General features: G+C 39.0%; 1 protein-coding gene across 5 annotated transcripts in view; it reads right to left on the reverse strand.

The window, feature by feature from the left end:
* Positions 1-27735, reverse strand: part of dync2h1 (dynein cytoplasmic 2 heavy chain 1) — a 117885-nt gene that overhangs the window by 26052 nt on the left and 64098 nt on the right. For 4 of the 5 annotated variants that reach the window (XM_084949962.1, XM_084949963.1, XM_084949964.1 and 1 more), the window contains 13 exons: positions 25297-25431; positions 24275-24418; positions 21184-21273; positions 16742-16807; positions 16578-16628; positions 16438-16491; positions 16030-16161; positions 14550-14622; positions 10385-10545; positions 9818-9943; positions 5565-5675; positions 4125-4194; positions 3760-3845 (listed from right to left, as the gene is read on the reverse strand). In XM_084949962.1, the coding sequence (XP_084806088.1) occupies positions 3760-3845; positions 4125-4194; positions 5565-5675; positions 9818-9943; positions 10385-10545; positions 14550-14622; positions 16030-16161; positions 16438-16491; positions 16578-16628; positions 16742-16807; positions 21184-21273; positions 24275-24418; positions 25297-25431 (1299 nt within the window). The other variant, XM_084949965.1, reaches the window with a different exon arrangement.

Raw genomic sequence — 27735 nt, forward strand, 5'->3', positions numbered from 1 at the left:
CAGGGCCTAATAAATTCGCTTACAGTATAAGTGTCAACATTCACAAGTTTGTAGGCTTTTGTATTAAGCAAATGCTGCTTATTGAGCCACTGTTTAATTTAATGTATGGGTTATATTTGTGCTTACTGACTGTAAGCACTTCAGATGGTGTGCTATAAAATCAGTAATTTACCAGACATAGCAAACCAGTCAGCTTGTTGTCCTTTGGCCAAATGTTAATCATTCATACACACACACACACACACAGACGCAACTTTACAGATTCCCTTTCATTAGGAATATACACAACCTTGGAAATAGAAGCCTGTCCGCTTTGCTTCATTTTAATTCTACTGCTTTTATCTTTTGAAAAGAAATATTTTTTGCAGTGGCATGTAAAGAGGATGAAAACAAGAGAATAAATGAGATGGGGAAGAAGAACAGTAGATGAAGCAAGAAGAAAATGAGTGATGGTGGAGTGGACAAGAGGCGCTGTGACTGTTTCACTAATTAGGTGATCATGTTCTTGGATGAGAAACAACATTACCATCTCAAATGAAAACACTTACCAGAGATTCAGTGACTGAGCAAGAAAGAGAATGAGAGAGATAAAAACAGCAAAAGAGAGACAAGAAAACTGCAGACAGGCTAAAACAAATATCGGGGGGCCGGAAAGGAAAATGGAATTTAAATAAAGGGGAATGCTGACAGACGAGGTATTCTATGATTGTTTCCTAAATTTGAGAAATGCAACAAGTACCATATATTGACACATAAATGACATCTTAAATTTGTTGAAGTCTCTTTTTATCTTTATATTTCATTAGAATGTACTCAGATTGCTTAATGTCAAACAAACCAGCACTTCTAAAGTTAAGAAGCTTTTTTTTAGTTGATTGGTTCATAAGGACACACGAGGAAACATGGAAAGGTAAGAATCAGCCAAGACTGATTTTCAGTGAATCTCGTTTCGTTAGGATTTGAAAGGAACAAGCATAATAATACACACCTTCGTTTTTTTCTTTTATAATGTTGTACTCAGCTGTACACGTCAAAAGGGTACAAAAGTCACAATGCTGCATTAAGAAAAGAGCAAGAACATGCTTACTTTCACTCCCCAGCACACCTGAAGCTGTGTGAGGTAGCAGTGAATGTCAGACTGTCACTTAAAGAAAGCTACTTTTATGGGTTATTTCTGCATTCATGCAGACATTTTAAACCTTCAACTCTGATTTAATACATGAAATATAAAAACAAGAATTAAATACATTTTTGGAGTTGTTGATTAAAAAAATTGTTATTGGTGTTTTTACACACGTTTTAAAGCTGTTTTGGGGGCATTTTAAAATTCTAATATCTAAAAAAACTCCTTGAGCTAGGACCTTCAAATATTTTAGGGCACGTGATTGTATGAATATGGACTCTCAGGAGTGTCTCAGGTTAACATATAAAGATGGATGCTTTAAGTCTACAGAATATTTCCATATCCAGTCTCTGACAGCAGATTTGAAGGCCTGTGGAAACCTGATTATTTTGGGTAGGCTGGGTGGGCAGATTTTTTTTTAACTTACAGCTTCTCATATACAAGGTGCATAACATTAAAAAAAAACACAGTCAACATCAGGTAAATTATTTAACAGATATTAAACCTTGATTATGAGATAAAACATTCTTCCATCCATCTTCAGTGTGACATTCCCAAAATTTGGCATGGCATTCTCTCTCATTTTCCTGTTTTTGGCCTGAGGCTCTGAAATTTTGTATAATTATCATTAATAAGTATATCTTTCCTTAAGACGTTTTCAGGCAAATCAGAGATCGTCATTTGGAGGGATTTGATGAAGTGATATGGAATGACCTCAATACATCAATGCCCGAAACTGAGAAAATAAACAGCCAGATTTTATCTATAGAAATGGTGATTACAGAAATTAAACAATAAAATACTGATAAATACCTCTAAGCACTTGCTTTTAAATAACATATCAGATGCCTTTATGTTCATGCCATGGTCATTTTTAACCTAAAAATCTCAAGTTTGAGCTTTCCAGCCTTTATCTGGATTTCTTTTGGGAGCCTGGATGACTTTTAAGCTTGTATGTATCCATTCCCAAGAGCACCTCAAAGGACTCAATCCAGCACGTGTTCCTACTTCAATACTGCTTAAATGCTTTTATATACATTATACATTCTGAACTTGCATGGACTAAAAAAGCTCTACTTCCACTACGTGTCACGAGTCAAGACACAGTTGAGACAATTTAATTTCCTTTAGACTGGCCACCAACATCAAAAGTATTCCATATTTCACTGTCTTTTATATTAGAAATAGTGCACACATTGCTCTATAAGCAGTATGCATGACAAGCATCAGGTGCCTCACCAGTGTGGGGTTTATTGACCAAACTCAGTGTGTTGGCCAGCAGACTGGGTTACTACAAAGGCTTATATTGGCTGGATGTAAACATTTACACATGCATGGGTACATGCACACAGCCATGCACACACCCACACGCACACAGAGACTCAGTTTGTGTGTTTGCCCAACAGAGCTGTCATGCTTTTTTCTGTTTATTTATTTTGTTTTTGTAGGTTTTTATTTCACATTAATTTCAGGTTTACAATTTTTAAATGTTCATTCATGTTCAAACCTACAAATTCAGCAGGGGATCAAATAGTTATTTCTCCCACTATATACTCTTCAATACTACAAACCCACTGAACATGCATTTTGGAATCTAATGTAAAATCCTTGTCCCACAGATGGCATCTCTGTATGTTTTACAATTGATTTCAAGATTTTACTGATTTATTGTGCCCAAAAACTACACAGCAATGATGCTGATTCAATATAAGCTGGTTTGGAGCCTTGGACCCTCAGGTGGGTACCTTCTGGCTGTCCCAAAGTCAAGGATTTGATCTAAAGGTGACCCTTCATCTTTGGAACCACCTGCCTGCAGAGATAAAGCTTGCAGAGTCAGTGACTTGCTTTAAATCCCTTCTTGAAAAACATTTCTACATAAAAATGTGTTCAAAGTTTCTTTTTATTGCTATGTTGCATTTCTTTTTTTCTCTTTTATAATTTGTAATTGATCTGTTCATGTTTTTTATTATTGCTTTGATAGGTATTAATTATATTAACATATTTCGTATTTCTTGTTGTTTGAAGTCTGTCTTAAATTAACCATCATTTCATGGCTTCCTTGAATACTGGGCTTAATCCTAAACCACTATTTGAAAAAGGTATTTTCCAGATACTGATAGGTCTGGGAATGAATTTTGCTCATCCTAAAGTTTAGAAACTCATAGCAGCAACCTTTCACCACCCCTCTAATGTGACATCCTTTATCAGTCGTTAATCCGGCTACAGGCCCATCTATCAGGTTAATTATATTTTATATAGTTTGGAACCATGTTGACTATTCACAACAAATATTTTTAATTGTCCAGTGTCTGAGTAGGTTCTCAGTCATCCAGGTAATGGTAGTCCTTAAAAGCTTGAAAAAAAGAAGGTAACTCAACTTCTTCGAGCTTGTTTAGATGTTTCAGTTCTCATTCAGTTCTGAACAGAAGAGCCTCTTTAAAGTTGCCTAATCATTTTGTACGCCTTGATTAAATGGGTTAGACACCCTCTCTCATCAGAGGGACAAATCATTTTCAAATGATTTGGAATTTGAAAATGTGCTGTGTGCGTAGTAACAATGACAAGGTTGGAGTACTCACTCACATGATGATTAAGCACTAAGAACTATGATTACGTTATTTGTTTAAGTATTTTACCTGTGGGATGTAGTTTCGTCTCTCTTGACAGACAGCATGGAACCAACCCAGACAGAAAAGAGACTGGGCTCTGGCCAGAATACCTCCTGCACACAATCAGTCACGACGTCACAACACAGAAGCTGTGATTCTGGTTCACATGACAAGCTGCTAAAGCTAATAGGCAGTGATATCACAAACAGTGATTATACTAGTGCAAGAACACAATATTATAATCAAAGAAAGTGAACTGCCATCTTACAAGACAGATTATTTATAATATAAGCATCAGCTCTACTTGTCAGCTATCTCAAAAGGCTGACACATGATGAGTTCAGAGATGTATATTCTACTCTGAGGTATCAATTCCAGAGACGAGAGACAACCTTTACTGATCTGCTCTGGAGTCCAGGACTCATATGTCCTCAGCAAATTCTTCTTTAATCCAGGAGGATCCTGGAATTGTGAAAGAAAGATGTTGGAGGAGGAAAAGTGAAAGTGTGAAAGGTGTTAATCCTGCACATTATTCACATGTAAATTCAAAGCTAAAATTGCAAACATAAAAAAAAAACCATCCTAAGCTCCAAACACATAAATATTTTTGAACAAATGCATTCATACAAAAAATACTTATGACCGTAGCAAAAATCTGGCAAAGTATGACAACTGCGAGACACTGAAAAAAAATCATAGCAGGAAGGCTGAAAATCCTTTCTGCACTGATTAACTGTAAGGTAAGTTATTTGTAGCCCATCAACTGACTTATTTAAAAAAGGAAGAGCTAAATTAAATATAAAAATAATTCTTTAGTTCGACAGTGTTGAACATATAATTAACCACAGGAAGGACTGGGACAGAAGCTTCTTGACACAGAGTACTTTGGTACTCTTGCAAGAACAGACTAGACTATACACAGAACTACTACATGTGCACATAACTACTGAATATAAATGATATAAATATTTTGGTATAATTTAGCTGAAGCATCTGCCACATGATCCAACACATATTGTTCCTCTAAACAGTTCTCTGAACATTTCATTCCTCAGCCAACAATATGGCCCATTTGAGTTAAAACCAATCAGTATACATCGACTTTGTTCAAACATAAACAGCTTAGCTGAAGATCTTGTACACCATCTGGGGGGTTTCACAATGCACACTGCCAGTAAGGCGTACACAGAATTTGCCAAAGTTGATCAATGTACTGGATAAGTTACCAAATCAGTAGATTAGATATATTTGTTTAGGTGTAGCACAAATCAACCAGTTCTCCTCTGCACATACCCATTTAAATAAATATTACATACATATATCAGTTTATAGCTTCAGATATTAATGTTAACACTTATCCTGGAGCCGAGACATTTTGTATTGCAGTAAGCCAGACTGTGTTATAATGTGTATAAACACATGTAAACTAACAGATTTTGCTGTGAAGAAAAAGAAAAGATGAAAATAGGGAAACAGACAGGAAGTTCATGCAGCATGCTTGGCTGCTGAAGCAGCTAACCCCATGAGCACAACTCGAATCAGAAACACACAGAGCACTAAAGCAGCGTCACTAACACACAAACTGCAGGCTTCTGTATCTCCTGGCGTATTATATGGAGTAGGGGAGATACATATAGATAAATTCTGTTTACAGACACCCACATCCAAGGATGATTTGAGATACTGTATAAAAAGTGGTAATAAGTATAAGGATATGTAAGCATGTGTACAGAATGCCTGCAAAAATGTGTTGGAACAGCTCTAATTTGTGCAGTGAGTTAAAACACCAAACTTATGGTATTGGATGTGTATTTGTGTGCGTGTGTGTATACCTCATAAGTGATCTTAAGGCTGGACTGCAGCAGAATGGGGGGAAATCTGGGGTGAACTTCTGCTGTCAGCCAAAGACGGAAGCCTGCTTTGGGCCGTAGCACATTTAGCTCCTATAGAGGAAAAAGAGTGTGCACATTAAATAGATTAATATATATACCAATAAATCAAAGCTGAAATCTGAGTTTTATGACATGCATCCAGCACCACTGCTTCCCAACCCACATATGTGTGCAAATCTTAAATATTTCAAACTATAAACCTTACTCAGTGGTTGACATGATGAAACGAGTGCAAGAGTCTAAAAACGGCACCAAACTCAAGAAATGCACCAGTGTTGTGTCTATGCAAAAAATAATTTAGCACAGAACCAATGTTAAATTGTATCTTTAGGCACAAAATGTTGTTGAAAAAACTCATTACTTTCAATTTCTTTGGCTGAATATTTGAAAAGTGCCTAAAACACAGTTTGACAGGCATAAAATTGTATTTTTGTATAAACACTGTGATTCCAAAAGAGCTATTAGCTGAAAACTTGGCATATACCAGCCTGGTGTGCTGTGTGTCATTAAACAGTTTGGTATGGTGTGCCAAGATTAATAAATAAATAAAAAGAGAGGAGTAGAGGACCAGAGAAGTGATGGTTGGCCTAAAAGATCTACATCTACAGCACACAGATAGGATCCGAAAGTTATGTCCTTAAGAAATATGAAAAAAATAAGCAAAGATCTGACACAGGAGCTTGGAGATGCATCGTAGCTGGATAGAAAAACACACACTGGTACATTATCACACACGGATTGGCCTCCCAAGAGTTCAGAATTTAAGATCATTGAAGCAGTATGGAATGATCTTGACAGAGCGGAACAACAAGCAGCCAACATCCAAAGAAGAGCTTTGAATGTCCTTCAAGAAGCCTGGAGAACTATTTCCTGAAGAAATTACAAGAAAGCCTGCCTAAAATAGTTCAGGTTGTGTTACAGAATAAAGGTGGTCATACCAAATACTGACCTTTTATATCGTATGTTTCAAGAAATCACTGCACTTATTTTCCTAGCAAAATATAAAGAAATAAGAGGTGCCTCAAGACTTTTGCAAGGTGCTGCATGCAGGGAAATTATACTAATTAAACTAGCCTCTTGAGCAGCATACTTCGAGTAAATACATTTCATCCTTTCATGTTTTCCGTCTGTCTTTTTATGTAATTGCTTCTCTTTTAGAATCATTGCACTGTGATAAATTATCCACAATGACAAACCCATTCACTTCACTTCACATTCACTTTTCTTTTTCTTCTTTCAGCATCTTTTTTTCTCCTGACTCCATTACTCTCTCAATTTCTAGCTTTCTTTCTTTCATGTCTCCCCTTTACATTCCTTCCCCATCTCTTTCTATTTTTCTCAAAGACTCATGGTTAAAAATACCCTGCTGGCACCTTAGGGTCTTGTGTCATCTGATCTCATACAAGCACAGACACACACACACAGTCAAACTGTAATCAATGTGTTTCTGCATCATTTAGAGCTCAAGTCATCCTCATGGCAGCTCACATGATCCCCAAAAAATCAAAGACCACAAGAACTGATGTCCCTTGCAGAAATACTTGATGTCTTCCATTGTATGTGGGTGTGTATTGCGTAAGTGTGTCTACGCGTATGTCTGTCTGAAGCGTCGTCAATCAGAATTCCACTGGAACAAATTATAGCGTTGCAGGATGGTGTACGACCAAGAAGAAAACAACGAGGAAAAGAAAATGTGTAGATGTGTAGATAGAAAGCAGGAGCAGGAAGACGCCAGAGAGAGCATAAATCTATTTTAGTATTCACAAATCAAAATCTCTCTTTGTTGGAATATATCCACACTGTCCAGAGTGTGAAAGCCAAACCACTCATGCACAAATAGATAAACTAAATAGGCTCTGAATCAGCACACCAGTGATAAGAATTATCCTTGTAAAGAACAGATATCATATTTCGATCAGTTACTAATTACATCACAGCAGATATTCTGAAACACATCACTGGCGGTATCTGATTTATCATAAAAAAAACAAAACAAATTTTGCCATTGTTTCCTCATACTGGAATAATACAGACAGAAGCAAATTGATTGCAAGAGTGAGGGAAGGATCCATAAGTAGACAGATGGAGTGAGTGATGTAAAAAATGAGACAGAAAATAGCACAAGTGGAAGAATATGAGTAGACAGCAATGAGAGGACATCTGCCCTGCCAACTCAGATTATGAACACTGACCACTCTTCTCTGCAGTCTCTCCACCTCTATTTCCATCTCTTTAAATGGCCAACTGCTTTCGTGAAGAAAGGAAACACCAGAGAGACAGATGGGCAAAAAAAAGAAGCTGGAAAACATAGAGCGGGAGAAACGGTAAGCAAAAGGACGAAGCTACAGAAACTGAAGCGTATACTAAAACACCCCCCTCTCTTGTTAGAATGTTGCGGTTCAGTTCATTTTCCCTGTTTTTTTCTATTTTCATCCTCAGTTTCTCCATTCTTTCCTACGCTCCTTGCCTCCCTCGTTCCTCACGTTGCGTCAGCTTTTCATTTCAAGCTCGAGTGCTGAGGCCCCAACTACATCGGTAGCTGCGCAAATAGGGAAACAATGAAACAGCGAGAGAAAGCGAGAGACGGAAAGAAAGAGTTATACTTGTAAAATTTAGGGAGGGGTGTGAAAATCTGGTGAGAAGATGGCTGGGGTATAGAGTTGGAAACAAATACAGAAAAACAGGCAGATAAATGCAAAATGAAATATTAGGAGAAGAAGTAGAGGAGAGCTGTAATAAGCCATGGTTTAAGTCACACTCAGGGAGGGGGGCGCAGAGCTGACACGTGGGATCTCTTGGCTATCTCCAAGGCACGCACACAGGCACACATATACAGGTGAGGGCTATGCACAAACAAACACAGACACGGGGGGTAATCACAGCATGAAGTGGTTCCTCTCAATATGGTACCGTTATCATCCTGCACTGTCCCCGTTGGGTTAGGCAGGAGGAGACTCGGATTCCCACTCTTCGGTTTGGTCACCTGTTGCTCGACACTGTTATCAACAACCACTACTTAAGGACAGGCTCCAGCACTCAGAGTCCACCAGGTTGTGTGCCTCTTCAGAGTGGTAATCGGGCTTTTTTATGGCTCTCCTGCATTCTCGCAGATTTTCTAGTGTAATATTCTTGTTTTCCTGCTTTTCAGTACTTCCCGAGTGGCCAAAGAGTGGCTCCCTGCTCAGTGCAACTCGTCTGTTTCCATCGAGCAGGTCTGTTCAACTTCACTGAAGAAGTCCATGTCTCAACTCACCTGCCTGCCTGCCCAACCTCCTATAACTAAAACCAATCATTCCCAGACTTACAAATTACTCCTCTCCCAGGGACTAACCTGTTCAGTCTTTTGGATCTCTCCGCAATGACATCTTCTCTCCTTGAGTCAATAAACCAGCTAAACTTTGAAACTGTCTGCTTTGGGCTTTGCTTCCCATTATCGCCTTTTTTTTGGCATCTGACAGATGCGGCCTGCTACAGCAACAAAAAAATGAAACTGAACCCCGGGAAAAAATCAAATAAAGAAACAACCAAAAATTTGCAAGACACAAAAGAATCCTATTTATTGTAACATAAAAGCCCATCTTCCCTGAAATTAAAATATACAAGACATCACAACATGATAATCCACACATACTTAAAGCAAGATCCAAACACATATACACATAGACACATACACACACGTAAATGTCCAGAGAGACAAATGTAGAAACACAGCGGCATAAACAACACCAAAGAGTCTATTGTGGGCAGGCAGAATACAAAATGTGTATGTGTAGACAAAGGACAGAAGGTAATTTTAGATATGGAAATTTGGGCAACTAGCAGAATGTGTTCTTGGCTTTGTTTTTGTATGTAGCAGTTTTGTAACATTACAGATAAACACTTACAAGCTGGAGTGAACCCCCCCCCCCCCCCCCCCCCACACACACACACACACACACGTTGATGTAATGTAATATCATTTTACATTAATGCAGAGCTAGTTAATAAAGTCCAGCTGTTGACTGACACAAGTTCATGTCCATGAATAAATAATCTATTCAGACTAACTAACTGACCCCTTTTCAGGTTCTATTGTTCAACCATTATTAACCCAAAAAATAGTTCAAAATACAGACACATGAACACAGATAAAAGCTAACGGCTGATCCTCTGGCACTAACACAGACAAAAACTCACTGAGACAGAGTACTCACTTTTTCCAGGAGGGGAAGCCATGCGGTGACAAGGTGAAGGTTTTTCAGGCAAAGCCAGTCTCCATTTCGGGAGCATTCTCTGAGTGTAGCTAAGGCTACATCAGCCTGCCCCTGACCCATGGAGATCTACACAGAGAGGGAGAGCAGGAGAAGTGGGGGGAGAGATGGAGGGGTGAGAGAGAAACAGAGAAATTGGTATGAAACTTGATTACTACACTGTAATAACTCACAAGTTAGGCACATATCTGATTCAAGTGAGATTATCACTGAGTTTCAGCTTTTAAATTGTGATAATAACCACATTGTATTACTTCAGCTGTGTAAGAGCATCTTTTCTCAGACTTATATGCCAAATAAACATATGTCCACAACTATTTAGCAACAGGACATTTTGTAGCACCTTCTGTTTTCCCCTTTAAGGTGTGTAGTATATTACTAGATTCTAGGCTAGACTAAATTGAATGGGCTAGATTCTATAGTTGTGATCTTGCTGTTATGTTAAGAAAAAATCCACCTGCACTTGTTAATCTGCTGCGACTTCTACCATTTTATGCTGTTATTCGCTACCTCATGATAATTGTCCCTGCCAACAGTTTCGGCTGCTAGTTCTGCGAGCTCCTGGGAAGGGTCTGCCCCTGGAGAAATGATGATCAACACTGGCTCCCATTCCATTGTCTCGGTGTAGAGACGCCGCAGATTCAGAGGAGGGGGTGAGAGCTCTTTCATAGCTGCACAGAGGAGGAAAAAGGGAGTAGGAATATGACAAAAAGAGTCAGAAAAAGGATCTGTAAAATGTGTGTCAACATTACGTTCAAATTTGATACGGTACTCAGAGTCAGAGTAAGTGGATATATTGTGCAGGGAGGATACTAGCAATGCATAGAGCAAGGGCTGAACACAGCAGGAAAGCGGTATTTTGTGAGGGCAGATGGGTTAGAAGGAGACATAGATGAGATAGACAGGGAGACAGAGACAAGGAGGGGAAGACAGCACCTAAAGGGGTGGTGATGTGAAGAGAAGTCTGGGGTAAAGAGGAAAAAAGGGAAGGATGAGGGAAAGTGGAAAGAAGGAGGTAATGGAGAAAGGGAGATGGGGAATAAGAGGAAGACACTATGAAAGACAGAGAGAGAAAGTTTAGGAGGGTGATGTGCTATGCATATTGAGTACTAGGTATGCAGCAGAATTCACCACACAGAGAAGAACACCTTGTCATCCCCCTGGTGTTGAGAAGCCAAGCTCTTACTATATCAGTGTGTGTGTGTGTGTGCGTGTGGTGTGCAACCCCTTATTGAGAATACTTAAGCTCTAATCCTGCTGTAATGTATTGAATCACATAAGATATGGGTTAATAGTGACACACATGCAACGATCCAGGCACGCCGAGCACGAGTGGGTGTGTTAGAAATTCCTCTGTGACGTTTTTGTGCAAGTATCAGCAGATATTGCTTTCAGACACACACAAACAGACACACACACGCACAGTGCTGTCTTCTCTGGTTGGCGCAGCTGCCCCATCCTGAACATTCTTTTGGTGTCTGCTGCCAAATGCAATCTGCTGCACTGAAGTACACATGCATGCACATACACAAGGTCTTAGTGGAGAACATCGCCGAGTGACCTTTTGCCGCATCGCTATGGCAACACTAAGAAAAACAGTTCTCCGACCACATGGCTTGTGATGTCTCTCTGCAAAGTAAGGGAGAATTGGCAGAACGTGGGCCTGCACAATTACATACACAACTACCTTTGACGTGCGCAGGTAATCAGTATTCATGCTGCAGACCAGCATCATCCGTCTGAATAGCAAAGTTCACCTTGGCCTTTACAACATGCTATCAAAAAACAGGGCTAAGATGAGCCTGGAAAAGGACAGTACTGGTCTCTCTGTGGTTCAAACAGTGCTGTTGAGGAAACACTGAGCGACTGTGAAAGAACGGTGCTCACATACAATCCTTGGCATTATGAGCATTCAAGTCTTTCTATAAAAATTTCATTATCTTTCTGTCAAAGTCACTATTTTTGTGAAAGAGGTTTTGTGTGTTTTGAGAAGTTGTATGAGCAAGCACCGAGTCTCTATGTGTGTGTCTGTTGTATTCACTCAGGCATGCCTGGGTGTGTGAGAGCAGTGCCCAGGCCTGGACTGGAGGGATTGAGTGAGATTAGCTGTAAGAGGATTACAGACCATGCCTCATTAGCATACTGATTTACTGCCAAAAACACATACACATAGACACAAAATCTTCTTCTCTTCTGTTCCTTTTTCATCTGTCTGTCGCTCAAGCTCTTTCAAATATACATGCACTATTATCCACCTCATCCATTGTACACGCAGTACACTGTTATCAGTGGGTTACTGCGCGTGTAAGGATTGTGCAGATGATCTGTATAGTGATTTTTTTTTAAAGTCTACCTATGTATAAAAATAGATACAAAGATGTGATACTTGTGTTTGAGAAATAAGCTCAGTCCACAACAGAAAATAACACCACTAAGACAAAGAGAGGGAAAAAACATACACTCACCGGACCGTTTATTAGGTACACTTTGCAAGTATTGCCTTCAGAACTGCCTTAATTATTAATGGCAAAGATTTAACAACATTCTTTTGAGAATTTGGTCACATAGTTGCTGCAGATTTGCCAGCTGCTCATCCATGATGGGAATCTGCCGTTCCACTACATTTCAAAGAAAGCAGTTTGAGATTATTTGAGCTGTTGAAAGAAACCATCAGAAGATGGGAACAATGTGGTCATAAAGGGATGGCTGTGGTCAGCAACAATACTCAATTAGTCAATTAGTAAGAGGCCCAAAGTTTGTCAAGAAAATATTTCCCACACCATTACACCACCAGCCTGCCGATTCAAGGCAGGATGCATCCATGCTTTCATGTTGATTACTGGTCCTACCATCTGAATAACGCAGCAGAAATCGAATCTGCTCAGACCAGCAGGGTTTTCCAATCTTCTGCTGTCCAATTTAACCTCCTAAGACCCGAACTCTTCCACAGCATGCATTTTTAATTTCTCTTTGCTATTTGGGCATATTGGGGCCCAATGAATGTAAAAAACAAAGAATTACCAGATTTTTTTTTTTTACCTTATTTTTGTTTTTATGAAAAATCAGAGCCACATATGAGGATAGTCGTTTAAAATTTTGATAGAACAGTAGCAGTATAATGTCCTCGTCAGTGGATATCAGGCCCTTGTAGAGCAAATTGAGTATTTTAGTCTAAATAACCCAAAATGGGATGTCCACATATGTGGACGCCAGGTCCTAGGAGGTTAAGGGATCCTGTGCAAATTGCAGCCTCAGTTTGCTGTTCTTAGCTGACAGGAGTGGTACGCAGTGTGGTCTTCTGTTATTCTAGTCCGTCTGCATCAAGGACTGATGTGTTATGCATTCAGTGATGTTCTACTGCATAACCTGGATATTTGTGTTAATGAGCAGCTTAATACGTGTACCTAACAAAGTGGCAAATGAGTATACATTTCAGTTAGGAAATTATTTTGGAAATGTTTGACATTCACTGCATTCTGATCATATGGAACTGACAACAAAATGAAATGAATTCAAATGATTTTATTGTCAGTGTAAAATTTTTATCTGCAACTAACAACAATGCCAGAAAATGGAAAACCCACAGGGGTCCACATCCATTCCTTGATGGTTTAATGCACCGGTGCAAAGGTGACTTGGAAATATTTGCACAACCAAGCAGCCATTCTGTTATGATAGATATGTGGTTAAGAAAGCAAACTACAGGGACGAGTGCTTCAGACTTGACACGGGGGTCATCAATGGAAACTTTGACAGATAAGCGCAAGGACAGTGCATAACTCTGACCTTAAATTCAACAATCTAGTAAATTCCTCAAAGAGCGAGCAAAGCTGTACCCAGAGATCACACTGCTTAAGTGCAATATTTTCACTGTGTGGTTTCACAGGTCAAACAGAGAATTCAAGTATAGTTTTGGTTGTTTTGGCTGACTCTTTGGTCTGAAACTAAGGTATTGGTTATCCTTGTGTTAGAAAACATGGCGCAAAACAAGAGCTAAAGTTATTTTGGATGCGTCTGTGTCAGTAGGAGAGAGAGAGATGAAAAAAGAGCACAGACAGAGATTTGTGTGCGTGTGCGTGTGTGTGGCATTTACTTAAGGTCAGTGACATTCTTGCAATGATGAAAGATAAATAAAGAGAGGATGCGAAGGACTATTGTGAAAAAATATAAAAATCACACCATTGATGACAAGTGGGAAAATACGGCTTAGAAGTCCTGAATAAAAGCCTTGTCTGAGAATATTTTGTTTGAGTAGAGTGTGAAAGCAGAAGGTGCACTTGAAAAACAAAGCACCTTTCTATATAGTGGAGTGAAAGCAGAAAAATACTTTACTGAAAGGAATAAAAGAGGACATCTTCATATGTTTATATCTCATTATTCATAGCAATCACAATAAATTTCAATTTGCTTCAGTTTATCATTTCAGTCACATTTTGGTTTGTTTACTTGCAACATCTGCATTATATTTTGCATAAGAAGAGAATAAAGAGTGTTGGTGTATTTATTTTAATGATCTTGGTCTGACTAATTAGGGCAAAAAAGAAATCTTGTAAGCATCACTAAAGATGAAAGACACTGTGAATTTGTTGTTTTTAACTGGGAATCTATTTTTTATGTATATTCAGGTGCACAGCAAATATGAAAAGAACACACAGTAGTAATATGAAACACTTACCCAGGGTTTGAGAGGCAAAACAAGTCATGGCACTCTGCAGCCGGTCTGGTCTGACAGCCTGAACCAATAACAGCTGGAAAAAAACAAAAAAATCCCCAAAACCGATAAAACAAAAACCTTATGTCAAAGCAGTATGCGCCATATTCCAAAGAGTCAGGTATTAAGAAGTAATTCCCTAAATTATTCATAGATCCACAGTCTGACTCACAGGGTGAGGGTTTGAGATCTTCTTTTTAATATATTTTAGAATGAAATATATATGCAAACGAGTATGTCACCTGCACATAATGCATGTATTTGACTTTACAGATACGTGGCTTCCCGTGTCTTTCTTTGTCTTGAGAATGGGTAATTTTTTATTCAATCTGGAACCAGGTGGGGAATGGTTTTCCTTTCTATTTGACCATGGATTAAAAAAAGAAAGATTAAAGAATTTTTTTATTATACTAAAAGAAATTAGAGGGCGAGGTCCTCATCTGAAGCTGCCCAATCACTTTGGCTACAGTCACACAGGCCCAGAGAGGGTTGGCAACCTGCTGGCAGCTACTGGTTGCAAGGAGTAATTTGTATTCCCCAACTGGTTGGTGAGCGGTTGTCTGAGGTTTTGGGTAGTTGCAAAGGGAAATTGGTCATAAAAAGGTATAAAGGTGCTGCACTGAACATCTCCCTGTGATTGGTGCTGGAAGTTGCCTGTAGTTTGCATGCAAGATCGCAACTTGTCTGCAAGTGCTCAGCAACTATATTCAAGTAACAGTTAAATTGTGAAAAGTGTGTCACAAGCTTGAAATGGAAACTATTTGCCTTCACAGTAATAGCTGTATCTGTTAAAACATGTTGGTTTTAGCAGTGAATCACACCTTTTACTTTGAAGTTCCCACTGGCCTTTTTTAGTTTTCTGGTGATCAACTGGCATTTGGCAAGTGTTTACAGACAAGTCAGCATTTTTCATGCAAACTATGGGAGAGCTCAGCAATCTGCTAGTGACCAAAGCAATCACAAGGCAGCTTTTGGTGTAGCAATCACTTTGTGACATTTGTTGACAGTCAGCAACCTTCAGTAAAAACCTGCCAACCTAATACACATTTTTCTGGGGTCCTAGGTTTATGTAACCTAGATCTTAAATGTACTGTATGTATAAAGACATATGTGTTAAGCAAAAATCGATTACACGAACAATTACATCTACAGCCAAGTTAATATACATATACATAACTTCTGTACCGTAATATTATGTATTTGTACATATTATCCTTTTAAGTAATTATGATAATAACTATCAAAATAAGAAGAATTAGATAAAAATTATATCTGGAGGGTAAATAAAAATGTTTAAAATAGCAGGCTGTCTGTTGTTGTAACAGCAATCAGTTTCTAAGCAGAAACAGGAGTGACCTATGCTGAAAGGTTCATCTTGAACCAACAAATGCGGGTGTTCAATGTTTCTATGGCTCACAGCTAAAGAAGGTGATTGAAAGCTGACCTGTTGGAAGGGAGTAATCTTCTTGGCAATGGAAGATGGGATTTCTTGTTCACAGTGCGAGCTCTGCAAGAAGGACAGCCAAAGGTCTGAGTCGCTTAAACAGAGGGTCTGGTAGAGAGCCGGGAACGTAGCCTGCAAAAGAGAGGGGGCAAAAGTTAAAAGGGTGAGAGATGTAAGATGAATAGATCCAATCTTTAGCTTGGTAAGGACTGGTTCACTGGCAATCTATTTAAACACCTTTAAAAATGCATTTTTCATGTCAGGAGGCAATATTCTACTGTTATGCCTGTGCTGCATATTGCGGCAGATGGTAGATGATGTTAACACGGAACTTTTAAAAGAAAATCCATTTCTATCCAAGCTGAGCATGTATGCTTTGTTTGCTATTTTCTACATCAGTGTAATTACTTTTAAAATGGCCACTGCTCCGTGCCTCTCCTGATCAATCCAAGAAGGGAACTCCTACCAAGACAGGGGAGACGTTAGAGAGACAGAAAAGACAAAGTATGGTGTCTTCTTGTTGTTACAAGAAAAAGTTGAATTCTTACCTCTTTCTTAAACATTTCTCCTACGATGGACCCAGTAAAGACATCCCATTCCTACAACAAGCAGAAGAGTTCAGATTAACACATTGAAAGCTAAAAAGCATAGCGATCGATTGTCATTGGAATAGGTAATAAAATCCTAAAAATGAACAAACAAAATGACTCACGTTCTCGAGGAAGAGTTCGGGGTACATGCCTTTCACAAAGTGTATAGCAAACATCAACTGGTCAGCCTGCCACAGATGTAATGAAAGGAAGTGATAGAAAAGGAGAGAAAGAGTGGGACAAAGGGGTTATTTATCACTAGCGACAAAAGTTGAGTTCTGACATATACTTTCTGCTCAGATTCAGCCAAATGCTTCAAAACCGACGCAATGAGCCTTCAAAGTACAAATTGTTATTTTTCAGGTTTCAAGTTTCAAGTTCCCCCTTGTGTTATTTTTGTCTAATATTTAAATTTTAAATATGAAATCAGGAAGGGGGCGAATGCTTTTTCATGCCACTGTAGTACACACTAGATGAAGGATGCACAATCACCTTCTTTTAAAGTAAAATAGGACTATTTTTAACAAGTTTAAAGCCCCCTATGATAAAAGTGAAAAAATAACACTGAAATATATTCTGTACGTACATAAAGGCAAATAGTAAAAATACATGTAAAATAAAAAAAATAAACCAGTTTGAAACAAAGTAATTATAGTAACTTAGTTGCAGCAGTAACTCTCAAGAAGTTCTTTCATTTCGAACATGCTTGATGTAAGACTTCAATGAGTCACGACTTTCTAATATAGCTCACATCTTACGTCTGTGGTGGTATAAATGGCCCATAACTGGCATTATATAAATCTATTGATTCTACTGAATTCTCATCATTTGCATGTAACAGTACCACAGTACTCAATAAACAAACACACAATGCACCTAATAACATTCACAGTGGAATACACCCACATTGCTTCTGTGACCGCCACGCATATTTATGTTAATCTAATTTCATGCACTTAACAGCTGGCAAGGGCAACCACATTAGAATTAGCATGCTTGTCCGTAATAAGTCTCAATGCTCTATAAAGTGGGCAAAAAGAGGTTAAATGTGCTAATCAATTCAGCCGGGTTATTCATAGAAGCTGATGTCACTGCTATCAGATGCAAAGATTGTAGTCTGTCAGAGAACAGCTATTCATCATTTGGGTGTGTTTATTGGATGATTATCTAACGCATGGTAGCAAAAGAGGAGGTGCACACAGGGCTCCAGAATCTATTTATAAATTAATTTGGGTGCATTTTAAACTAAATGGTAAATGGCCTGTATTTGTATAGCACTTTATTAGTCCAAGGACCCCAAAGCGCTTTACACATCCAGTCATCCACCCATTCACACACTGGTGCCAGCAAGCTACATTGTAGCCACAGCCACCCTGGGGCGTACTGACAGAGGCGAGGCTGCCGGACACTGGCGCCACCGGGCCCTCTGACCACCACCAGTAGGCAACGTGTGAAGTGTCTTGCCCAAGGACACAACGACCGAGACTGTCCGAGCCGGGGCTCGAACCGGCAACCTTCCGATTACAAGACGAACTCCCAATTCTTGAGCCACGATCGCCCCATAAACTAAGCACCACTGGCAACAAAACCAGAGTTATAGTGAAGAAATTATATTATACAGCGCTTTGTTTTGTCAGGACCAAGTAGTTGTTATTTATTCATTTGTCGCTCCCAAAGGGGCATCCACACAGGAAGTGGCTGGCAGTGGCAACCAGAGACAATAGAAATGCATTGTGACCTATGGACAGCACTGAGCAACACAAAGTAAACTTTTCTTAACTTTGAGGTGAGAGATTGAAGCGACTACCAGTAAGAGAGCAGCATGAAGGATAATCTTAGTTGATATTTCACAGGTTGTAAATAAATTAGAATGTTACCTAGGTAACCAGAGCCTGGTATGTGTGTGTGTGTGTGTGTGTGTGTGTGTGCGTGTGCGTGCATCTGTGTACCATGTTTACATATCTTTGTGGGGACCAAAAATTGGAATGTTACTATTTTTATTGGGACCAACAGCCCTTATAGGGACAAAAAGCAATTAGGTTATGGTTAAGGGCCAAGGGTTAGGGTTAGGGGAAGCGGCTAGGGAAAGCATTATGTCAATTACATGTCCCCACCAAGATATGACAGGATATCACAGGTTTACTTTCCTGAGAGCTTCCTGGTAATTACAGGACTATTGTGACTGAGTTTCACTTTGTTTTGTATCAGATGCAAGTGTTTTGTTAGACACAACACATCCACACGCCCCACCTGTAAAAAACCTAAATAAATCAAAAAAGAAAATCAAGCATTTTTACATAGTCCACATCTTCAAAAACCTTCCTAACACATCGCTGCTTGTCACCTACTATATTCTGTACTTTTACCAACCAGATGAAGACCCAGCTTGACGTGCAGCAAAGTTAATTTTTCAGGTTACAGTCAGACCAGACATCTAAACAGCCATGACCTCTGTCCAACCCTCTCCATGCTTCATCTCTTCATCCATGTCTAAGTGATCTACCCCAAGCTGCAAAGTTCAAGCCCGTCTACTGAAGTGCTGCAGCAGTGGATACTATACAGCTGCGCACACACAAAGTTGAAGAGTAAGATGACTGATTACACGAAGCACAAAAAATGTGCCACATTTCTGTGTGCATGTGTCAATCTGTGTGTATACATGTTTTTGTAGTGTGTGCTCTGAGTCAGAAAGAAATGAAGCTGAAAGAGTCTAAAACCATGAAAGTCTCTTACTAGTATAGTATATACTAGGATAGTAGCAGGTAAAGAACCCGGGTAGACTGTACAACCTTGACTATATGTCATATATTACAACAAGTGAAACTAGTGCCTTGTCCAAGTCAAGAGATGTATCTAAATTCTCACATTCAGAATAATAGAACTAGAATACAAACCCACATTCACAATCTGTCCAAGTCAATTCATTCTACAGTGGAATTTTGCTAAATATCAGTAAGTAAAAAAAACTAAGCAAGTCATCACACAATATATATTTAATATTTGATGACCACCTGTTGGCTATCTATCCATCCATCTTCTTTGAGCATATTTTGTAAAAACAACCATGAAAATATTAAATAGCTAAAGGAGGTCAAATGGCATATTCTCCAAGATTTAAAACAACAGCGGTAAGTATTTTCTGAAACGATTCGGTTTTCATGGAATTTAACACAGGAAAATCTGGGCATGTTAAAATATGATATTCATGATGATGATTTCTCACATATTTTGTTTTTCCTCTCTTTGTCCTGCTCATTATCAACATCCCCCACCCCTCCCCTCTTCCCCTCAGAGTTATCTCTTTTTCAGCACACATGTTGACAGAAGGACAGATAAAGTAGACCAGTGTTTCCCGTTTGCTAATAACTAAGCTGCTAACGATATATGTTTGTGTGTAGCAGGTAAGAAGATAATGTATAGATGTGATCAGCAGTGAACAGTCAACCTGACTCTGCTTGAAATCTCTATTACTAAACTGATAACACACACACACAGAGTAAGAAAACTGCATTTATCACTCTCGGATCAATGCAACGATTGCTGTGTTGTTCAGTATTTGACGCTTCATTATTGCATTAACTTCAGATTTTATAGACAAGCCTGTGTGCTCCTTTCTCCTTTCTATTCATCTGACAGTATGTTTCTGAATGCAAAACCTGGTCAACTTTCCACAAAAGTTGCAAAGTTAAAAATACAAATTTATACTTGGGAAGGCTAATGCATTACTTTCAACAAAGAATAATAATGAACAGGCAAGTAATGATCAGGAACACATGACTATATTTCCTGTAGTCTGCACATGTCTTATATATGTCTTCATAACAGGACGCACTAGCCAAGAATCAGAATGGGGAAGAAAGGTGATTAAAGAGTTGTTTTTTATAAATTTGGCATAGGAATTTGTGCCAAATAGTCTGATTGGAACCAGCTGACTTATTGGGATTTTCCCACACAATCATATCTAGGCTTTAGGGTGAATGCTCTAAAAATATCCAGGAAGCATCAGTCCTCTGGGTAAAAATGCCTTGGTGATGTGAGAAATTAGAGAGACAGACTTCTTTGAGATGATAACAATGTAACAGTAATTCAAATAACGACACTACCAAAGTATGCAGAACAGCATCTCTGAAAGCAAAAAACATTGAACCTTGAAGCAAACAGGCTGCAGCAGCAGAAGACCACACTGGGGATCACTGCTCTCAGGTAAGAACAGGAAACTGAGGCTTTGATTTTCTTGCACTCGCCAAAGTGGACAAAAGACAACTGGAAAAATGTTCAACACTCAGATGAGTCTTAATTCGAACGGTAAGTTCAAAACTGACTGTATATACAACATGAAAGCGTGGATCCATTCTGACTTTAGGCTGCTGGTATGGCATACATTGTCTTGGCATACTTTGGACACCTTAGTACTAACAGAGCATCATTTAAATGCCACAGCCCACATGACCATGTCCATTTGTTTTATATATTACCCACTGATAACATACAAATCACCAAAATTACCCAAATAAATTATCCAAACAACGTTTGCTTTGTAGTTCTGTATAAATACGTGCTTTACCTTGAAAAGAGACCGACAGACATACTCATAAACCATATTCTTCAAGTTGGCTCCTAATGCCGCAATCCTGGCATCAGTATTCTCTTCTTCCTAAAATGTAAAACAAACAAACACACAGACATAAATGAGCTGAAGAAGAAGACACTGGACATTAAATAGGACAAACTCATGTTACAAAAGGATGTCGTGTCACAAAGTAAGTTTTTATTAATACCAAGCAGGAAAAGTGTCTGTAACTGTATTTTATAATAAAAAACTGTGTCCTAGATGTACTACCAAAAGTAGAATAATTGACAACAGCATTTTTATTTTAGTGTGTTCTTTTTTTCTGTCCTATCAGAGGAACCCAATTGTCTCAAGGCTATTCTGGAGTGCATGCGCATCAATTACACCATGATAATAACACATATAGAGAAAGACACAAAAGAAACAAATGGAAATAGTACAAATAAATAAATAATTTTAAAAAATTCCAGATGGACTTATTGCTCTGCCCCATCTGTTTTTCTTTCCATGTATGTGTCCTTCTGCCTCTCCTATCTGAATCTCTGCTGTTTTAAACCTTTGCAAAAGCTAATCTAGGCTCCGTAACCTGCTTCCATTCAAGGTGTGTGTGACGTTTTTTTTTCTGTTATATAGTTATATTTGTTTCTTTTCCACATGGGTATGCTTGTTAAAGTGTGACTGTGTGAATCTATGTATGTAGGCAAACAGAGAAGTGTGTATGTCAGCCATGAGAGGGCAAAATTCTCTTGTTAGATTTCAGAAGCCATCTGCACTTTGTGGCAAATTAAACTTGCTTATTCAACACACAAACCAATGGATGCAAAGATAGAGAGTCCATGAATCAGTGCACTATTCTGTCTATACTGCTGACTGTAAGACAACATACACACTCATACGTAGAAACATGTAAGAGTAGTGACCAGCTGCTGCCTGGTGACATTCTTGGATGGCAGCACTGGCTCTAACAACCCACACAGGATTTGGGAGAATTAGTGTTCAGTCTCTCAACCCACTCTATGTGTGCCGGTGTGTATGTGTGTGCACATGCATGTGTGCACTCTGGTTATCAGACAGTGCTTAGGGCTCAGATGGGAAACAGCAGTGTGATACATGCACGATGTCCTCCAGCTGTACAAGTCAGACTGAAATACTCAGTTGCAGAAGAACACAAAAATGATGACTTTAAATGAAAAAATAATCCTTCAAAAAAATGTAACAAAGTAAATTAAGCTGAATTTATCAAAACTAAACTGAGCTAGACAAAATATTCTTAAACAACTACAGACACCATATATCTTTTGCAGTCTGCTTCAGTGTAAACATATTGTCTTGCACTCATGCTTGTACCGATGAGCAATAAATGTATTAAAAAAATAAGCAGTAGCAAAACTGCTTTACTCTGGACATGCCAAAAACAGCAGTTTATATTATTGTGAATAAGTTTGCAAAGCAGTTTTTTTTTAATGTATGAAACACTGGGGGGTCTACCTATCAGATGAACAGTGGATGGATCCCAGAGTCCTCCAGTCTGATTGGTGCCTTTGGGCAAATTACTGAACCCCAAGTTGCCCTCTGATGTGTGTAAATACTACAAAGCGTAGATAAAAGCGCTGTATGAATGTGTGTGTGATTGGGTCAATGAGACTTGCAGTAAGAAAGTGCTTTGAGTGCTCAACTGAGTAGAAATGCATTACATAAGTACCACTTTTTTTTACCATCAATGTACAATGAGCTGTGATGGAAATTAAGAAAATTAGACCTTCCCGTATAGTCTCTTTCCCAATAACAGTTTGTAAATGAATTTCTATGTCACAGAACCAGCCTTTCCCAGAAGATCTGTAATGATGCGACGCTTTTTTTTTTTCTTTCATCTTTGAGGGTGCGTGCCTGATCAGAACAATCGAAGAGTTGCTCTGCTCTTAGTGGTTGTTACGTCATTAGACTTGCCCAACAACCGCCTGGGCAACTTATGAGGCTGACTAGTCGAAAGGTACAAGGCCAACTGAAGAAAGAAGCAGAACTATCTGGTCAGAGCACACAATGCACTGAGCAGAACTGTTATTATATATTGGAAAAAAGTGAACAGGCTTTTTTGAAATTTGCTTCTACATTTTTTCCCAGGCCACTTTGCTATTTTAGAGGTTTAGGCTATCGCTTGAACAGAGCTAGCATTGTGCATAGCTCTGCCCAATAGCTGTGTGCATATATATCTATTGTGTATGAGCAGTTGCCAGGCAACCACAGAGACCCTCTGTTTAAAAACCTTGTTAATTAGCGAGCAGTTTAGAGGGGGTTTTTTGTTTGTTTTTTTTACTGCTGGACAGAGTCGGGCTAGGACAGTTTCCAGTCTCTATGTTAAGCTAAGCTGACGAGCTGTTGGTGATAGTTTCATATTTAGTTGACAGAAAAGAGGAGGTGTCAACTTTCTCACTCAACTCTTTGCCAGAAATTAAATAAATGCATTATCCAAAATGTCCAAAGCTATTCTTTGAAGCTGAACTTATACTATTTCATCCATACACACATGGTCCATCTCCACTGAAACATCAACTACACTAAACTGCCTAAGCATCAATTAGCTGGTATATTAATAAAAAGCCACGGATTGTCCATATATCCAATAATACACAATGCCACGACTGAAAACACATGAACACACACTGAAAACAGTCAACTGTTATTTTAAACAGTTTAATTTTACGCCCTGATTGTGAGACTATTTGGAAGTGTGCGTATTAACCTTTTTTTAATCCGTTGAACAAATTTTTGTTTAGTCACAAGGAGATGTTTTGTTGATGCTGATTTCACCTCAAGAGTTTATTAAACACAATTATTAAAAGTGTCTTAAAACATGAGTGAGTACTGTAAGAGCTGTGAGGAATTTCTTGCTGCATTGTATACATTTCTGTATACATCTTTTTTATTTGTTGTATTGTATGTATGTATTATTTATGTATGGTGATCTGCTTGTATTTCTTTTACCGCCAGTGTGGGACAGTACTCAAATTCCATTGTACTATTGTACAAAGTATGACTGTGCAGTAACAATAAAGGGTTAAAGTTAGAGCTAAAAGTATTTAGTTACCTTCTTGGCCTGAAGAGCTCTTTGGAAGAGGCGCAGAAAAGAGGCGAGGCTGAAGCGGTACATGTTGTTGATCTTTGATAGGTCTGTGATAACAAAATACATCTTGCTAGCACTCTCTGCAAGAGGCAGGTAGGCATCCCGTTCCTAAAGTAAAAGCAAAGAAAAACAGAAAGAGAGAGAGAGAGAGAGAGAGAAAACAATGTCAAAAAGAAATAAGGGACAAAACAAGGAAACAGTGAAAGAAGGACCACATATGTTGTGGAGTTACAACAGATGGATGGATGAAGACAGAAAATTGGACTGATATGCAGAAAACATAACATGCGCGAAAAAGCAATTACAAGTGTTTATTTCAATCAAAATGGAAGAATAGAGGGATAAATTAGGATGGACTCAATGACTTGTAATGAGAAAGGAGCTGTGAGAGAAAACAGAGGTGCATGGGACCCGGGCAGAAATAATAAAATACACACACACATAAAAAAAAAAAGAGTAAAGTGCAAAATCAGTTCTGGTATAACACTGCACCCTAGAGGATGAGTATATAATGCATTTACAATGTGCCTACACTTTTACATATGTGCAGTCCGATGCCTGCAGCATTATATTGCTCATTTTATTACATTTAATATACATTTGGCTTACTTGCTTAGGTACACATTCTGTGAAATTGACAGCATGTTACATCTACCTAAATATCTTGTTTTAATAATTAATTAGCAACTGTTTTACAGGGTCTCAAATCATTTATTGGAAAGTAGAACATATCTCAGCTAGCGAAGCTTTCAGGAGTCATCTGTCAAAGATTAGAAGTTACAGCCTTTTCGATTTTCACTTACAGCCATTTGAACTATGAAGAGTCAGAGTTTGCCTCACAAACATCAAGGCATGACATCCGTGTAGAAGGCCAACATAACTCATACTGTTGATTCCCAAAGTGTTACTCCTTTTAAAACTGAATCCCAAAAATGTATTTAGTACATAGCATTTTCATGGGTTGTGTGTGTGTGTGGTTGAAATACCTGGTCCAAGGAAGCCTGCAGCCTATGTGATTCCAGTAGTGACTCCTGGATTAGGGCGCTGCTTGCTTTGGTCTGGTTTAGGCTGTCTATTAGCTCCCTGTTCTCCAGAATATTCCCCTGAGCTGTAGCCAAGGTCTGACAACCAAAAAAGGACAAGTTGCAAAAGATCAGCAGGAAATAAGGAGAAATTTAAATTACGTAGAGAGAGTTCAATTGGATAAAATCTTTGATCTGATAAAAGTTGCAAGGAAAAGACAAGTTGTTTGCATCATGTGGGGTTTTTTATTTATTTTGTTGTATTTAAGCATTCATTGGGTGCCAAGAGTCTTCCACTAAATCCTGTGGAATCTATTCTCTGAAAGTAGTGATAAAAAGTGATAAAATGTATTCAAATAAATTCAAATACAATAGATGAGAAAGCAGCAGAGCATGGAAATGTCAAGTCAAATATGCTCCTACAATTCAAGAATAATTATATGTCTAGCACCACTGAAGCACTGACATCTTGGTATCCGTGTGTGTGTGTGTGTGTGTGTGTGTGTGTGTGTGTGTGTGTGTGTGTGTGTGTGTGTGAACAGATTTCCCTTAGACAAAAAAAAATGATCATTAGGGTGAATTCCACAATGTCCATCGCTGATGTGTGCACGTTTCTCTGACTGTATACTGTATGCATGAAGCTTTCGTTCAGCTGTTGTGTGAAAGTAAAGAAATGAAGGAATCTTCATTGGAATAAAGCACTTGGCCAGGAAGAATTTGATGTTTTGCTCTATACTGTCATTACAATATGTGTAAAATGACATGTCCACACAATGCTCACCCCTTCTTATGGCTACATCTTCTTAAACCAGCAGTCTTTATGGACACACTCTAGCCACTTTATTAGGTACACCACATGGGACAGATTCAACAAGGTGCTGAAACCATTCATCTGAGATTTTGATCCATGTGACGTGACAGCATCAAACAGTTGCTGTAGATTTGATGGTTGCTCATTGAATCTCCTGTTCCACCACATCAACGTGCTCTCTTGCAATGTGATCTGGTGACTGTGGAGGCCATTTCAGTACACTGTCATGTTCTAGAAATCAGGATTAGGTGATTTGAGCTTTGTGGTACCACCAAGAAAGTAAGTCAAATAGAAGCCTCTGATTTAAAATGAACTGTCTACTGTTTCAATGGAACCTTTCTCCAGAACTGCCGTGTTTCCTGCCTCAGAACAAAAGCCTTCAGGGCATCTGTGACAAAGGTCATCTGCACCCCACTCCAAACCTGGAGGCTGAATTGAATTGAATTGGAAACTGTATCCTCTGCTGAGGGTGGTTTGCACCCAAGGGTCGAAGACCTCCCAGACGTTGAAGTGTTGTGGAAGAAACATCAGGCACCAAAACATTGGCAGTCAGGCAGTTACAATGCCATTGATTAATTGAAGGCACGCACTGCAAATTGGCAAACTGTTGCCTGACTTTGTTCACCTGTGCACTATGCTCTAGTCTGCTGAGCATAGTGGGTCTGCTGGGCTGCAGGGTTGAACATCTGACCCTGAATTACAGGCAACATCCTAAGCATTTTCCTATGAGCCTCAGAGAAGATGTACTAAGTAAGCTACACCTGTTGCCAAGCCAAAGTAAAGGTAAACATCAGTCTGCCAAGCTCTTTGGTTATGAAAACAAAAGCTTGAAGCAAAGGTCACTCGAGCTCTGTGTCAAGACATCAGCCACAGCAGCGTGGAGAGTCTGGGACAGAGCTGAAACCACATGGGAAGAAGAGTTCCCAATATGCCCCATGTACGTCGCTATAGTATAACTCGTGGTAAGGAGATCATCAGGGATTCTAACCTGTGGCCATAAGTAATGCTTATTGGGACTGAGGGCTTCATCTCGAGATATTATCAGTAGCAGCATGGCCTTGAGCAAGCTTGTGGTGTTGAGTAGGTAAAGGAGAGCTACATGCAGACACCCCTGAAAAAGGCAAGTTAGCCTCAGTAAAGTATTGTCAAACCAGGCCAGCCTCGTGGTCCTCTCAGTTAATGGCATACAGCTGGAGTTGATGCAAACATCATCTGTCAGAGCCTGCCTGAGATATTCAATGCCAAGACACAGTGGACATCTGTCATGGCCATCCTCCTGGCTTAGAGGGACCAAACATGCCTGCAGGATAGAGTACCTGTGCCAATTTCAATAAATGGTGTAGCAGTGAGGCACAAATCTAACACAAGCAGCAGGTATAATGCTGCCAAATTAGCAATGTTGAAGAAGAGCGATGAGCATTCAGCCTCTAGTTCAGATGTACCGGTAGTAGTTATTTGAGTTACTGTTGCTTTTATGTCAACTCAAAGCAGACTGCCCATTCTCCTCAATGGATATTTTCAGTTTTTTAAACTATGATGGGATGATGATGATGATGATGATGATAGAAGGTTTGTTTTCTGTTTTTAGTCTT

Source organism: Perissodus microlepis, chromosome 14, assembly GCF_051167445.1.
Source record: "Perissodus microlepis isolate ML-2025 ecotype Zambia chromosome 14, ASM5116744v1, whole genome shotgun sequence".
Taxonomy (NCBI): domain Eukaryota; kingdom Metazoa; phylum Chordata; class Actinopteri; order Cichliformes; family Cichlidae; genus Perissodus; species Perissodus microlepis.